This window comes from Sinohyriopsis cumingii, chromosome 16 (genome assembly GCF_028554795.1).
Source record: "Sinohyriopsis cumingii isolate HCF-2022 chromosome 16, ASM2855479v2, whole genome shotgun sequence".
In the NCBI taxonomy this organism is placed as follows: Eukaryota; Metazoa; Mollusca; class Bivalvia; order Unionida; family Unionidae; genus Sinohyriopsis; species Sinohyriopsis cumingii.
In genome coordinates this window covers 36,416,091-36,434,598 of record NC_142976.1, presented here as the reverse complement: position 1 = coordinate 36,434,598, position 18,508 = coordinate 36,416,091, and the positions used below count along the sequence as shown (strand labels likewise).

Here is an 18,508-nt window from a genome sequence, read left to right as displayed (position 1 = left end):
TGATGCTTCTGGATAACAAAGGTTTTTGATCATGGATGCATTAATGGAGAATGGGGAATGGGAATTATTTTTTTTAAATGTGGATATTTGTAATATGGCTTCCATTTCTAGAATTTTTGGAAGGTCAAAGACTCTTGTCATAATGTCAAGGAGAAACTGTTTGAAGAGCAAGTTTCACAGATTTCAGCGAATGGAAAAGTATTCATTCAGATAGATACTTCCAAAACTATAAAGAAAGGTATTTCCATATTGTGATTATTGTAATCTATCCAATTTGCTTTCTTTGATAGCAGTAACACATATTTCAACAAAAAAATGTAAAATGAATCATGAATGCTCTTGAAAACTCTATCAGTAATCATTGTGTGTTCATCAGAACTACTTGTAGATCTTATATCTTTGTAGAGTCTTTATTATTTTCAGTATGAGTGTTTTGAAAAGTAGAAATGAAAAAAAAAGTTCAAAATATGAGACCCCTAAACTAAGCTCTTACAGGTCCTTAACATTTTGGCATGTGAATGCTGTTATCTTGAAAGTCTTAATATGAAGTAATTGTCATAAAGGCATTTGAAAAGTATCACCACTAAGTCATTGAAAAAACCTTTTATGTTTCAAATATGTCTAAAATGTATACAAAATGGTAGAATTTGATGGAGATCAATCCACAGCACTCAAATTTGCAGTGCTGGAAAAATTGGGCCCTTGTCAGCTCTGATAAAAGTTGCAAACTTTACTTGGTAGGTAAATGCTTTGTTACTTGAACTAATTAGTCAGAATATTGTGCAAATAATAAAATGGAAATTCACAATTACAACAATCTGTTTTTCTGTTTTATCTTCTTCATATGATGTGCATTTTTATCAAGTTTATATTTTGCTACAGTAACATATATTTTTATGGTATGGTATAGCAGTGACTGTCATGGGCATCCTGGAGATTTTAAGATATACTGTATATACTTCCTCATAGGTCAAGTCCAACTGCAAACTGCACAGACCCAGATCTGACATCACATAACATGCTGACAGATCTGGGTTTATTCTCTTTCTTAGGAATAATCACTAGAACAAGCAACATAGACCCTTATCTGCTGGTACATTAATGACATGTTGCCTGTGTATCATTCATCAGCAATCTTCATGCACATGTTGCTTTTGTATCAGTCATCAGCAATCTTCATACATATGTTGCCTGTGTAGCAATCATCAGCAATCTTCATACACATGTTGCCTGTGTTTCTATCATCAGCAATGTTCATATGCATGTTGTCTGTGTTTCTGTCATCTGCAATCTTCATGCACATGTTGCCTGTGTTTCAATCATCAGCAGTCTTCATACACGTTATCTGTGTATCATTTATCAGCAGTCTTCATACACATGTTGCCTGTGTTTCAGTCATCAGCAGTTTTCATACACGTTATCTGTGTATCATTTATCAGCAGTCTTCATACACATGTTGCCTGTGTTTCAATCATCATCAGTCTTCATACACATGTTGCCTGTGTTTCAATCATCATCAGTCTTTGCACATGTGTTGCCTGTGTTTCAATCATCAGCAGTCTTCATACATGTGTTGCCTGTGTATCATTCATTAGCAGTCTTCATACACACTGTTGCCTGTGTTTCATTCATAAACAATCTTCACACACGTGTTGCCTGTGTATCATTCATTAGCAGTCTTCATACACATGTTGCCTGTGTTTCAGTCATCAGCAGTCTTCACACACAATGTTGCCTGTGTTTCAATCATCAGCAGTCTTCATACACATGTTGCCTGTGTTTCAAACATCAGCATTCTTCATTCACATGTTGCCTGTTTTTCAATCATCAGCAGTCTTCATATGCATGTTGTCTGTGCATCAGTCATGAACAAGAGTGGTACAAAATTCTTTGACTCTTTCCTCAGGGTTTTTCTGGTTTCTGTGGAAGGTAATCCCATTGGTGCTCCATAGGGTTCCTAGGAAGGCATTCCTTTTCAATGCCAACTTACCAGGGTGGGTTCCCCCAGGGTGCAGTTTGAGGACAGTACACAAAGCTTGTACTTGTGTGATATTTGGACCTTATTTATGCATAATCCTAGCAGGAGTATACATTCTTCCTGGCAGATTTTGGATTTGTATTGCTGGGTAGCATTATGAAGAAGCAAGGTGTATTGGTGTGTGGGTAGTGGGTAAATCACAGAAAGAGTTGGGATTTGTCAATAATGGATTTAGATTGCGTTTTAGATCTATTAAATAGTATAATCATTAACCATCAATTATCATTGATATTCCTCAGGTGTAACCTTGGGTAGATTTTTAAAATGTACTAGATACACAATACAATAGAAAGTTTAATTTTGCATGCCTTTGAAGTTTATGTCCATTGTGGATAATGAATAATTCTGTGTTACTGAATAAGAATTTAAGGTGGTCCATAGATCTGGACCATGAATCACTTATTTCTGCTAAGTATTGCCAATACACATTTTTTAATACAAAAACCATTATGGAAGCAATGCAAGTATTGTTGTCTCTCTCTCACACTCCAATAAATTATATATATATATATATATATATATATATATATATATATATATATATATATATATATATATATATATATAGTCATGTGCCTCCAATGGTATTATTTCTACCACTGGAGAAAGTGGACAACTAAACTTTAATTAGCTGTGAGCCCCAAGTCAACACTGCAAATAGTCTAGGTGTATAAGTAACTCAAGGTGAAAGATATAACAATGTAGTAAAATATCAAGTATATTAAACAGTTTAATTGACAAATTTCTCAATTACAGTTTCTTCTGAAAATATACAGTGACCTTATTCACATAATGCTCTTAAAACTAACCTACTTGTACTACAAGAAGAGATTTATAGATTTAATACAGTTTACTTTCTTAATTATAATGAGCATTTTTCTTTTGTAATTTCATGGTGTTTTTTTTGTAAATCTTCTCGTTATGTGTGTTTTTACGTATTATCTAATATTGTAAAGCATTTAGAGCTTTGAAAGATCAGGTACTGTACCAAGTCCACATTATTATGATTATGATTATTGTTATTATTATTATTATTTTTACTGAACAACTTTATTTTAAAAAAAAGCTCATTAGGCATAATGTCTCTCAGTACTAGGCAAACGATGCTGTTATCAAATATGAATGTAGATGAAGAAAGATGGAGAAACAACTGTCTTTAGTTTACTAGTTGGTTTTAATAGCACTTTCAGTACTGTCTTCATAACATGCAATGAGTAGGTTTAGTTTACTAGTTGGTTTTAATAGCACTTTGACAATACTGTCTTCATAAAATGCAATGAGTAGCTTTAGTTTACTAGTTGGTTTTAATAGCACTTTGACAATACTGTCTTCATAAAATGCAATGAGTAGCTTTAGTTTACTAGTTGGTTTTAATAGCACTTTCAATACTGTCTTCATAACATGCAATGAGTAGCTTTAGTTTACTAGTTGGTTTTAATGGCACTTTGACAATACTGTCTTCGTAAAATGCAATGAGTAGGTTTAGTTTACTAGTTGGTTTTAATAGCACTTTGACAATACTGTCTTCATAAAATGCAATGAGTAGCTTTAGTTTACTAGTTGGTTTTAATAGCACTTTAACAATACTGTCTTCATAAAATGCAATGAGTAGCTTTAGTTTACTAGTTGGTTTTAATAGCACTTTGACAATACTGTCTTCATAAAATGCAATGAGTAGCTTTAGTTTACTAGTTGGTTTTAATAGCACTTTCAATACTGTCTTCATAACATGCAGTGAGTAGCTTTAGTTTACTTGATTGGTTTTAATAGCACTTTCAATACCGTCTTCATAAAATGCAATGAGTAGCTTTAGTTTACTAGCTGGTTTTAATGGCACTTTGACAATACTGTCTTCATAAAATGCAATGAGTAGCTTTAGTTTACTAGTTGGTTTTAATAGCACTTTCAATACCGTCTTCATAAAATGCAATGAGTAGCTTTAGTTTACTAGTTGGTTTTAATGGCACTTTGACAATACTGTCTTCGTAAAATGCAATGAGTAGGTTTAGTTTACTAGTTGGTTTTAATAGCACTTTCAAACCATATTGGCTGTACCATGATGAGGAGATTTGAAGAAGGTGTCTTTTTGACTCAGATTTTGTGGCCAACTGCTCTTGAATTGGGTTATTAGGCAGATGCCAGCACAGTGATCAATGTAATGCCTAATTGGGCCTATTGTTTTTTTTATAGGAAATATCAAGTGTGCTAATAATTTGAGATCAGAGTTCTTGATGGGTGGTGTTTAAATTGTGTGTCTTCAAATTGTACAAAGGGCACAAAATTTCATACATTCTTTTATGCTTTTATTTGTAATTATTCTTCTGTATATACAGTGTATTCACTAAGGCCTACATTTCAGGCAAATTTTAAAAAGTCACTTAAAAAGAAAATGGTTTCCCATATGTCTGTAAGAACTGGATTACATATAAAAGAATAATGATTTTGCAGAGTATTAAACATAATATATATGCAGTTTTCAGCAAATTATCTGTGGAGTTTTATCACTTAAATGCCCTTTCTTCATTTGGTTTTTCTATACAGAATATTCTCATTTCTATCGGTCCATTGTCATTTTTAATTTGCCAGTTTTTAAAATAGATTTGCAGTTGAGTCATGATCCCTGCTCTTTGATATCACAGATAAAGGAATTGTACATTCTGAATTTAGCCATCTTTTATCAGTTGTGTTTAAAGTTAAGTGACAAAAAGATGTCAGTATTGGGTATGAATCATTTGGATTTTCAATACATCTGGAAAGAGCTTTAAGTGTATTTAATATTTAATACTTAACAGGATAGGTCTTGAACATCAAAGTCCATGTACAACAAAAACTTTAAATAGCAAGCATTCATACACATCTAAGACTGCTGATTGTATTTGTTTACATGCTTAAATGGAATTATTTGATAATAATTTGATAAAAAGGATGACTTAATGTAAAGAGGGTGAAGCAGTTTGCTTGTTGAAAATAATTTTCTTTAATAACCTCATTTTAGTTATCTCAGAGCATTTTTTAAACTTTATTACCCAAACCATCTTTCTGATTTTGTCATGGTTATCGAGTCATTTCATGTACCTTGTAGAAATTGGCTCAGTGTGGGTAGGATAATTTGGCTACACACTTGACCTTATTAGATAATAATTACACAGTCAATTAAGTCTATGGTCTTGCATGGGTATGAAATTGAAAATTTAGTTTGAATGTCAAACACAGGTGCATTAAAAGTTCAATATCATTTTATGTCCATTAGATGTTGTAATATAACTTTCAGTATACAAAAAACCCACTAGTTGTAAGGAATTCTTTTATTATGAGAAATTTAATCTTAACATCTGATAGGAGTCAATTACAATTGCCACTTCAAGATTTATTTCATTATACTCTGCACAGGTTGCTTGTATTGGACCATTAAAAAGCTGGTTTTGTATAAATCAAGGAGAAATATGCATCAGTTTGCATGAATTGACCTGTTTTGTCACTTAGACCCTATGTGGCAGGGGTGAGCAAGGGGGACCAGTGTGGTATGGATAGGGGGACCAGTGTGGCATGGATGGGCAGGGGACCATTGTTGCAGGGATGAGCAAAGGGGACCAGTGTGGTATGGATGGGCAGGGATCCAGTGTGGCATGGATGGAAAGAGGACAAGTGTGGCATTGATGGCTAAGGGAATCAGTGTGGCATGGATGGGCAGGGGACCAGTGTGGCATGGATGGACAGGGGACCATTGTGGTATGGTTGGGCAGGGGACCAGTGTGGCATGGATGGGCAGGGGGACCAGTGTGTATGGATGGGCAGGGGGACCAGAGTGGCATGGTAGGGCAGGGGACCAGTGTGGTGTGAATGGGCAGGGGGATCAGTGTGGCATGAATGGGCAGGGGAATCATTGTGGCATGGATGGGTTGGGGGACCAATGTGGCATGAATGGACAGTGAGTGTTTGCCCAAATAACTGATAGTTAGTTGTGTGTGTGTGTGTGACACTGTAAGTTCTCTTCTATTATCAAGGTTCTGATATATGTGGATTTTGTGGTTGCTACAAACAAAGAATTATAAATTATAATAAACAGTGACCCATCTGTGAAAGCAAATAGGACCCTCCTGGTCATCATTGGTTATCCAGAAACATACAGCACTTCCTCACTATAAGCAGGATTTCCATGCTACTGGGAAATCAGGGAAAAAGTCGGGAGAAATGATATAAAAAAAATTTCGAACATGAAATTTTCCACCACCACTTGACACCCGAAACAATTTCATAATTGAGTCATAACTAAACTGATCTTGAGTTAAATTTATCGAGTTCTAACCTGAATATTTGGAGTATGGATCATTTGGTTGCTTGCAATAAACATAATGTACTGAGTCAACACAAACACCCAGTGGATTTCGTTCATCTAGTAGACTTTTATTTTCAAAGTCAACTCGATATCTGTATCTTTCCTTACATGGAAGGTAAGAAAACCAGTCTAGCTTCACAAGAGGCCATCATGGTGGTGACAAAGTGAAGCCGCTTACTGGATGGCCTAGCCAACTTTAAACATTGTTTGATTGAGTGATACATGCATGAAATCGATGTGAAAATTACTTATTTTCTCAGAAATTGTGAGTATTAAAATAGTTATGTCTTTAATCTGCCGAAAGACAAGATCAAACTATGTCGTTGATGAAATGTGACCTGGTACTCACAATTTGCATTGCTAGTGGCATGAGTACATAAATCTAACAACCCACATTTTAAAACTTTGTAGAAAAAAAAATATTTAATGAAAGTTGTATACTAGTAAAATACAAAAACGAAAGAACAAAATTCTCCATATTTATATATTCCGAGAACAACTTCTGGAGTTTTGTTGTATCACGTGACTACCACATTGACATGTGCTTTATGCTTGATAAATCAGACTGGTCAGATTGCTGGTTTTTACAAAAAGTATCTGACTTTCATTTAATATAATTGAATTTCTGTACAATATTACATATATAAAGGAGTTTGTTGTTGATATCACATGACTGTTGGACTTCCAATGTCGTTATTTAAGATTTATGAAGTCATGTGACTAGTAATGCAGATGGCAAGTACTGGGTCAGGTTTCATCTAAACCATAGTTTTGTCTTGTCTGTCAGCGGATTAATGACATAACGATTATAATACTTTCCATTTCTGAGAAAATAAATACTTTTCGTATTGATTTCATGCAGGTATGAGTCAATATAACATAATTTAAAATTTTTTAAGCCTGCTGTTAAGCGACTACCATATTCCAAATTTTCAATATGCAGTCGCAATGACCCCACACCCCAACCTAACTGTCCAAATATGAAAAATGGGGTGGGAATATTCGGAGGAAACTTGGATCAGAAACTGACTGCTATTTGTTTATAGCCAAATTTGTAGTCCGAATTGTTGAATCTCAGAGTTGAAATGAGAAATTGTCATCCCTTGTATTACATATTTTAAATAATGATATGAGCCCCAGTATCAATACAGGTTTGGGGACTGGTTTAATGAATTACAAGAAGACAAGTTGATTTTACAGAAAATTCAGTCCTTGTTTATACAAGCAGTATAAATTTTGAAGGTCTTTTGTCAAAATTTAAAGCAATCCTTTTGAAAATGTTTTTTAAATGATGGATTTTTAACCAGATCGTCTTAAGGAGACTAGATTGTTTGACAAACCTTGCTTGGGATTTTCGTGGCACAGATAAATTCAGGGTTAACTCTTCGTTACAAGACAAGATTCTAATTACACGTATTTGTTTGTTTTTTTATACTGTAAAAGGAAATGTTACTTTCTGTGAAATGTATATAAAATTGTTTTAGAATTCTTTAGAATTAAAGGTTTGAAAGAAAACAAAACATAATTTTTGTTCATTATGTTGTTCCCACTTAGAAATATAATGCAGCCAGAATAAAGATAGAATTTGTATTCTGTACATTGAAATGACTTTACACGCCAATTTATAGGAATATAATCAAACTTGTTTCATTTGATGCATTTTTGGAGAGTCTTGAAAGAGAAACATCTTTAGATTTAGAAAATGCATGCTGTATAATATAAAATGTTCTTTAATTCCATTTCATCCTGGAAAAACCCTGGAAATGACATGGAAATTTATCTTTAGAAAAGCGTGGAAATCATGTATAAGGCCCTTCATTATAACACTGTTCTTGTTACAAGGTGAGAATTGTCATGAATCCCGTTTCATTAAGCGGTAGTAAAATTATATGAATGATATACTTCATTATAAAGAGGAAACACTATAAGAAGCCCAATTCTAACTTCCATGTATAATATTATCCTGAGGGAATACTGTATATCATCTGTGCACTTCCTCTCTATAAGTCCTTTTATTCTTACAGTTTCTTTTACGAGGCAAGCAAGGTAAATGTTTTCATTCATTCAGTGGTGGTAAAATTATATACCTAATAAGGTGGTCTTACTCCAAGGTGATATAGTCTATGGCTTCTCAGGATGTTATAATGAGGAAGTACTGTGTGTATTACAATATGCACTTTATTATAAGGCAGCCTCACTTTAAGGCAGTATATTTCAGCCCTTTGGACAGTTATAATAAGGGAGTACTGTATGTTTTATGTATTTCTTTTATAAGGTGGTTTCTCTATAAGGTGGCATATTGTGTGACTCCTATGGACATTGTTATTACAAGGGAATACTGTATGCATTATATATTTTATTATATGGCTGTCTTATTTTAAGGTAGTATACTCCAGCTCTAATTTAAAGATATAATTAGGGAGTATTATACATATTATATACTTTAATATAATGCATTCTCACTATAAGGCAGTATACTTTATGACTTTCATAGACAGTAAATGAAGAAAGACTGTATTTTGTACATCTGTAAAAGGAAGTGTCATATTAGAAAAGCATACTCAATGTTTCTCATGAATATCATTATGAAAAGTGAATACTATATGTATAATGTACTTCATTATAATGCAGTAAACTCTGGTGCCAATGGACAGTGTTATAACGAGGGACTACCATATTGTATACTTTATTTAACCCTTTACCTCATGCAAGCGTCTTTGGATGCCTCTACTCCATTCACATGGAAGCACCTTTTAACACCTGCTGTAAACATCAGCCATTTTGAGCTGGTTTTCGTAGCGCCACCTTCGGGGAAAACCCCCCCATTAGATACTACATTCATTTCTACGACTGACAATTACATCAGATCACATGGTCACTGTTTATGCACTGGTCGATATCTGCTATTTAAAGTAACTGGCTCGTAATCTCCACTCTCCAAAATGGTGGTCGCGGATTTCATTTAGTACTTACGAAGTTGTCACGATTAGAATCACAACTATGCAAGATTAAATAACTTCGGTAAAGGCTCTGATATTGATGTTGGCAGCAATTAGTTTTTTTAAATTATCAAATTCAGATGACTTAGTGATGTAGACACAGATGAAAAACATGTAAATTTCGAGTATGGGAATGGCAGCTATGGTTGGTCACGCGGCCTCACTGACATGATGGTGAACGAGTTCTCTCAAGATTTTAAAGCACATAAAAAAAATCTTCCATGAAAAATAATTACGCAGCTATAACAATTGGACTTTACTCTTAAATTTGTCCTCATATAATAGACGTGTACCAAAAATGTAAAATGGTGAAAATTGGTGTTAAACGTAACATACACTACATTGCTTAACAGTTTACAGTCAGGCTATGCGTATGCGGTCGACTAGGTAACAGGTGTTCTATTTATGGCATGCTGCACTTTGTCACTATGCACTATGAGGTAAAGGGTTAAAGTACTATACCTTACTATAAGGTGGCATAATCTGGTTCCTGTGGACATCATTATGATGAGGGAGTACAGTATGTATGATATGCTTAATATAAGGTGAATACCATGGATAGAATTATAGTGAGGGAGTACAGTGTGTATGATATGCCTAATATAAGGTGCATACATTGGATGGAAATATAGTAAGGGAGTACAATGTGTATGATATGCTTACTATAAGGTGCATACCATGGACAGAATTATAGTGAGGGAGTACAGTGTGCATTATATGTATACTTACTGTGAGGTGCATACCATGTATGGAATTATAGTGAGGGAGTACAGTGTGTGTGATATGCTTACTATAAGGCGCATACATTGGATGGAAATATAGTAAGGGAGTACAATGTGTATGATATGCTTACTGTAAGGTGCATACCATGGATGGAATTATAGTGAGGGAGTACAGTGTGTATGATATGCTTACTGTAAGGTGCATAACATGGTCAGAATTATAGTGAGGGAGTACTGTAGCTACTAACCAAAATGTAATCTTATGCAAAATCATGAAAATTGAAATCCATGAAAGCCATAATACACTGCACTGGTATATTTTACTGTATATGCAAGGATTGTAGGAACTCGGAGTGTAGATCTTTGACAGATACTGATAGTTTCAATAGCTCTACTTAATCACTGCTGATGGGTATAACTAGGATCTATCAATGAAAGAGGAAAATGTCACAGGAACAAGGGATGTCAGTTCTGATTTTGTAGATTTTTGTAGTGCATGCAATTTGTGTCACAGCAGATCTCTGGTTTATCGGTATAGAAAATATTTTCTCAGAAAGTACTTAGTTTTCTCTGTATTGTTTCTTCTTGCAATAGCTACGAAAGATTGAACATCGCTTGGGAGATTTTGAGCGTGGACGCTTGGGACCACAGTTGAATGAGACGGGAGAAGCTAGCATTACAGATTACACATCAGCTTTGCAGCATCCGACAACCAGTGACGTCAACCAGACTTATGACATTGTTGACCAGCCGGACACTTTTGCATCTGGGGTGAGTCTGGAATGATTTCATTTATTTTGTGATGCGTTTTGTTGGGGTTCCTACACTACTGGGAAATCAAAATTAAGTTGGCAGAAAGAATAGGTTTGTTCTCAATGGGGAAAAGCCCTTGAATTGTGCAAACATTGATCACATTTGGGAATAAGCTGGGAATTTTCATCTGCCATTTTGTCACCCACAGAGTCAACTGGGAATTTTCATCTGCCACTTTATCACATACAGATTAAACTGGAAATTTTCATCTGCCATCTTGTCACACAAAAAATAAATGGAATTGTCATCTGCCACTTTCTCACACAAAATAAACAGGGAATTTTCATCTGCCATTTTGTCACAAAAAATAAACGGAATTTTCATCTGCCACTTTCTCACACAAAATAAATGGAATTTTCGTCTGCCCCTTTCTCACACAAAATAAACTGGGAATTTTCATCTACCACTTTTTCACACACAAAATAAACTAATTGAATCACAGCAGATCAGAAGTTAAATTTGTGGAAGTTGCAAAACTCATTCGGTTGAGATACAATTGCTTGTCCTAAACATTCATGTATAGTCAATCCATGTGATTGGATTGGTCTAGTAGACTTCATACATATTAGTCCCAATCATATTGTATAATTTTTGCTTCTTTATGTAGAGGTTTTAAAGACCAGTCTAGCACCACAATGTGTCAACACAGCTGTGACCTGTGATTGCAGTGAGTGCAAAATAACAATAATAAAGCTTTTCTTTCATAGTTCCCCATTTGATGTGTAAAGTTAATGAAATATATTGTGATGAATCATTGTTTATTACTTGGAAGTTTGCACTGGAAACAAGATGTACCATGTTTATAATAGCAACCTTTGTCTGCCCCAACTTGCCTATATGGTGAATTTTACTCTCAGACCTTACTAAATTCTTCAGGGATGATTCCAATGATAAAATCTTGGGCTATGTTATCTCTAGAATTGGTAATTTTTATTGCATGACAAGTATTTGGGGGAGTGGTTAGGGTAGTTCAGACAATTTTTAACATATAGTCTTATGGTTTTCTAACCTTCTATCAGTCATTACTGGTAATATTTGTTCCAGCATAATTTCAGATGTCTCTTTATAGCAGATTACAAAATTAATATTATAAGGATTTGTATGTAGTGGAAAGCAAATTTAGTTATAGTTTTGTTCTTGTTTTGTAGAGATGTTACCTTAAACAGTAGAAGAAGCAGAAGTTGTTGTGTACTTGGCCAAAATAGCTTTTTCTAAAATAACAAGTCCTTCATGTGGAACAAATTAATCTGTTAATTATTCTAAAATAAAATTAGGTTGCAATAGAATAATTAAGTTTATATGCCTACAGGTGCTACTAGGATAACTGTTTCTTATGATCACCTAACAGTTCAGTTCTGTTTAAAAGAATAGGAATCTTTTCCACATATGTATCTTGCAGACAAATGTCAGCACATTTACCTTGCAGACAAATATCAGCACACTTACCTTGCAGACACATGTCAGCACATTTACCTTGCAGACAAATATCAGCACACTTACCCTGCAGACAAATATCAGCACACTTACCTTGCAGACACATGTTGGCACACTTACGTTGCAGACACATGTCAGCACATTTACCTTGCAGACACATGTCAGCACATTTTCACATTTACCTTTCAGACACATGTCAGCACATTTACTTTGCAGACACGTCAGCATATTTACCTTGCAGACACTTGTCAGCAAACTAGAATACTGAACACTGTTAAAAACTGTATTCCTGTTACAATGCAAAAGGCATGAAATAGAAGTAACAGTAGCCAGAAAACCGTTTAGTATTTCAGACTTGACCATGTGACTCCAAGCTTATCTTATCAAATGTATTTAAGGCTGTGTGTTGAATCAAGACCAAAAAGGTGTCATTTGTTATTGACATGTACATTATTGTCAACTATCAAAAGAGGACAAATATTTTTTATTAATAATGAAGGAAGGAACACATATCCGTTGCTGTGAAAATGGATGTGCTGTCGGCTTGTTTGTCAACTTTTCAGCCATGCACATATATTGGAAAATCCAATTACTTACAGGATTGATGCCAGTGTTTGATTTGGGCCAAAAAGGTTTTCTTGGGTGGTACATTCTCTTATGGTTTCTTGAAGTTCTTCACATGAAAATAGTTTGGTCTCATAAGGTCGAGATTGACACACTCAACAAGACTGTGCTCTGCCATCTGTGGACATTAGTAGAGTATGCATTCTGGTTGAAGTGAATTCACCCTTCAGGCGGTATGCACCAGTCAGGTATGTGTCTGATACACAATCAGCACAGTACCACCTCATGTCTGATTTGTTTTATACAAGTGGTGTCATTCTCCATTAGCGGGTTTGATGTCCTTAAGTTTATTTTGGCATTTTCATTCCTCATATTTTGTCAAGTATGATGAACATGTTGCTTTATAGAATATTTGAAGTCAATATATTTGATCTGCCATTTTTGAAGTTTGGTGACTGCAGGGCAGTTTTGGCTGCTTTATCTCCCTTATAATTACTCTTTATGCCAGTGTAACGATGCAGCCAACAGTACAAAATACTTTTTCCAGTTTGTACGAGAACATCTGTTACACCTGTTATAATCAAAGAAACAAACGAGAATCATTGTACAGTATATACTTGTTCTCTGATCCAATATGGTACAATGATTTTATCAGGCAAATCCAGATAACTGAGTTTTATTAGTTGGGGATTTAAATATTTGGGGTACATGATGCAAGTATGTGCATATCAGGTTGATAGCATTGTCATATTTGATTGTTTCTGATGAAATAAATGAATATCATACATAGGAAGCCTGCTTTAACTTGCTTCATTATAACAAGTATTTGGATACTATACACTGCAAGTGCATGTCCCAACCGTGTGATGGAATAGTGAAAAGGTTAACTGTAGAATAGATCTGTCAATCAGTCCACTTTTCTTCATGGAATTGGATCTTGATTTATCAGTTAAACTTTGATGCATCTTAACAGTAATAATTGACAACATTGCATTTCAGATGCTTCCAATATCCCTGAAATAATGGAGCTCTGACATATGTATATCAATATGAAGTAATGTTTTCTTGACCTTCAGTCAATGAAATTTCAGTTTTTTTTATGTCAGTGAAAGTGTAAGCCTCTTCTGAACATGAAATGCAATGCTTATTATGATAAGTTAATAAAAATAAGTGGACTGGGAATTCCAAAGGCCACTGGAACGTAAACCTTGATCATTGCCTGTCAGACCTACTTACTTTGAGTAGATCTGGATTTTATGGAGTGCCTGACTCACAGAGAAGGTAGATATTTCTAGGAGATGTTCATTCATTTTGTACAATTTGCTTAAGAAATTTACCCTTTTTTTGCCTTTATCTTTGTTTTGTATGCCTTTTTGGGATTTTGCCTCCATCTTTATTTTGTATGCCTTCAGGGGATTTTGCCTCCATCTTTGTTTTTTATGTCTTTTTGGGATGACTGATCTTACTTGGCACTATACAGTCAGGATTATGCTGATGCATTTATAGTCTTTGAAACAGTGTCCAGGCAAAGAGTATGCCAATTTTCTCATTAAAGTAGAAGAGTTCTTTATGCACATCTTTACAAGTTTCATCCAGCTGCAAATAGCATAACCCCTAATCTGCCATTCCATAATGCACTTGCACATCAAGGTATGTGTTGTTTGTTCTACTAATTACTCCTAACAAACTACATAGATCCAGATCTGATGGTGCATTGTGCAACAGCAGATACAGGTCTGTGCAGTTTGCAGTTGGCTCCAACTCATAAGTGAGCACATATAGTAATAATTTATGTAAGTGATAAAAATTTCAATGACGTTTTAAGCATGCTTATATGAGGCATAGAACGTGTCAAGAGCTGTTACATGATGGAAATCAGAACTGTTCAGATCACTCTCACCTTTCTTAACATTGTATTGGAGTGAAAGATAAATGGCTTGCCCAGTAATTAACCATTTCTTAGCCCTGTTTTCTTGCTTTGCTGTGCAATGCACCGGAGGCTGAAGTTCTTTGCACTCCAGGCATCAATTTGAATGTTGTAGAAACACGAGTATTTGCACATGTACATACTTGTCCAAACCAGTCAGAAATATCTGACAATAAATATTTCCTGGCTTTAGTGTAGGGATGGTCAGGTGCTTTGTTAAGGAGGAGAAAACATTTTCACAAGTGTGTTTGTGTGTGTGATTTAGATCTTTAATGTAGCTTTAAAAAAAATTCAGTCATATCGCTACAATGTCTGCAGTGTAACAAGTTTATGGTCATGTCTAGCACTGGAGCATCTTGCCGCAGACATGTAGCATGATGTCCCACCCAGTCACATTATCCTGACACTTTGCTGACCAGTCCTAACACTAACCTCTTGATGCCGAGCGCTAAGCGAGGCAGCTGATAGTATCATTTTTGTAAGTCTTTGGTATGACTCGACTGGGGATCGAACCCACGACCTCCCGTATCTGAGGCAGACGTTCTAACCACTAGGCCACCGGAGCGGTATTTTCACAAGTGATAAGTATCAAATGCTTTTTGTATTAAAGCTGAAAAAAGTTTCAGATTTTTCTATTTGTGTGTTTTTTAATGTATTTGAACAGAATTTAAGTATTCATTGCTGTTAAAAAGGTATTAAATCATCTTCTTTTCTTTGTCTACTTTGGTATTTATTGGCACCCACCATTTCCAGCAAAGCTGTCTTGAATACATTGAACAAAGTCATCATAAACAATTCATTGACATTGTAGGGGTCTTGGTGAATTTCTTGAGGATTCAAACTTAAAATTGAATGAATTTAGGTTTTATTTTCCAAGGCCTATTTAATTTAGTCAAATTTAGATCTGTTGATTGCAGGTTTCCAGAGTTTGTCATACTGTTATATGCTGGACACCAACGGATCAGAATTGTTGATGGATGATAAAATGCCTAAATCAGAATTTGTGATTTTCTTCTAAGCCAAAAGAAACTCATATTCAGACTTGAGAAATAACTCGTATTTAATTGACACCCATACACATGTATTAATGATGTCTATACACAGGTATTAATGACACCTATACACAGGTATTAATGACACCCATACATGGGTATTAATGATGTCTTATACACAGGCATTAATGACACCCATACACAGGTATTAATGATGTCTTATACACAGGTATTAATGATGTCTTATACAGAGGCATTAATGACACCCATACACAGGTATTAAAGACACCCATACACAGGCATTAAAGACACCCATACACAGGTAATAATTACACCCATACACAGGTATTAATGATTTCTTATACACAGGCATTAATGACACCCATACACAGGTATTAATGATGTCTTATACACAGGCATTAATGATGTCTATACACAGGCATTAATGACACCAATACTCAGGTATTAATGACACACATATACAGGTATTAATGATATATATATATATATATATACAGATATTAATGACACCCATGCACAGGTATTAATGACACCCATACACAGGTATTAATGATGTCTTATACACAGGCATTAATGATGTCTATACACAGGCATTAATGACACCCATACTCAGGTATTAATGACACACATATACAGGTATTAATGATATATATACACAGATATTAATGACACCCATACACAGGTATTAATGACACCCATACACAGTATTAATGATGTCTTATACACAGGCATTAATGATGTCTATACACAGGCATTAATGACACCCATATACAGGTATTAATGACACACATACACAGGTATTAATGATGTCTTATACACAGGCATTACTGATGTCTATACACAGGCATTAATGACACCCATACACAGGCATTAATGACACCCATACACAGGTATTAATGACACACATACACACATATTAATGACATCTATACACATATATTAATGACACCCATACTCAGGTATTAATGACACGCATACACAGGTATGAATGATGTCTTATACACAGGCATTACTGATGTCTATACACAGGCATTAATGACACCCATACACAGGTATTAATGACACACATACACAGGAATCAATGATGTCTATACACAGGTATTAATGACAATGACACCCATACACAGGTATTAATGACACCCATACACAGGTATTAATGACACCCATACACAGGAATTAATGATGTCTATACACAGATATTAATGACTCCCATACACAGTATTAATGACACACATACACAGGCATTAATGACACCCATGATCTTGTGCCTATGGACTTATTCCTGCAATAGGTGTGAAATGTCCTTGTGGCTTTGTAACCGTGGCCATAATCATGTGCTTGTTGACAAATTCCTGCAGTAGGTGTGAAATGTCCCTGTGGCTTTGTAACCTTGGCCATAACCATGTGTCTGGGGACTAATTCCTGCAATAGGTTTGAAATATTCCTGTGGCTTTGTAACCTTGGCCATGATCATGTGCCTGGAGACTAATTCCTGCAGTAGGTGTGAAATATTCCTGTGGCTTTGTAACCTTGGCCATGAACATGTTCCTGGAGACTAATTCCTGCAATAGGTGTGAATTGTCCCTGTGGCTTTGTAACCTTGGCCATGAACATGTGCCTGGGAACTAATTCCTGCACTAGGTGTGAAATGTCCCTGTGGCTTTGTAACCTTGGCCATTACCATGTGTCTGGGGACTAATTCCTTGCCTCAACCAAGTTTGAGAGTAGACCATTTTATTCCAGACAGTTAACAAACAGTAGTCATATTCAAAAAGAAAGAAAAATGGAAGTAATCCCACGACAAGTAAAACCTTTCGCTGACAACTCTGGCTTTGCACTCATATAAAGAAAAATATAGAGAATTGCAAGATTGTTTGTCACTGCAGACTCGTAAGCGATACAGACATGCAAGAAAATGAAGAGAAGGACAATGTAAGATTTGAACAATATTGGTGATCTCAATAGAGCCATGTCCCACCTGATGCCGAATGACCTCACACTATTTTCAGCAATTCACATTTTGAAATCCTTTCAAAACATGGAAATAAACTCAGTTTTTTGTTGCAATTGCCAGTGTAATCATAGCAGATAGCACATATTCAGCCATTAAATTATAACAAGAAGGCGAGCCTTTAAAAACAAAATACCATCAAGGAACAAAATATTACAAACTTCTGGAACAGATCTCAAAATTTTAGAAACAATTTGAAAGAAAAACACACTACTAAAATGCACACAGAATACAGAAAAATACCCAGAAAGAAAATCGCACTATTAAAACCCACCCAGATGAAATATAAAATACCCAGAAAGAAAATTACACTATTAAAACCCACCCAGAATATAGGAAAAATAATGCTTCAGTTGATGTGATAGACATAGAATGATGTGATAGACATAGAATGATGTGATAGACATAGAATGATGTGATAGACATAGAATGATGTGATCGACATAGAATGATGTGATAGACATAGAATGATGTGATAGACATAGAATGATTTGATAGACATAGAATGATGATGCATTTGAAGCATAGTCTGGACCAATTCCTGAGTACAAGATGGCAAAAAACAGAGTTCAGGCTTAACACACATTTTCCATGCCATAAATGAAATTTTCACTGTATTAAAGGACAGCTATGACTCATCTAAAAGTCACA

The 18,508-nt window shown here is 35.1% G+C and overlaps 1 protein-coding gene across 2 annotated transcripts in view; it reads left to right on the top strand.

Annotated features, from left to right (window-relative positions):
* The window catches only part of LOC149780209 (centrosome-associated protein 350-like), a 379,234-nt gene that overhangs the window by 51,076 nt on the left and 309,650 nt on the right, over positions 1 to 18,508 (top strand). For both annotated transcript variants that reach the window (XM_089936968.1, XM_089936967.1), the window contains exon 4: positions 10,690 to 10,866. In XM_089936968.1, coding sequence (XP_089793094.1) covers positions 10,690 to 10,866 — 177 coding nt within the window. The remainder of the gene's footprint in view (positions 1 to 10,689; positions 10,867 to 18,508) is intronic.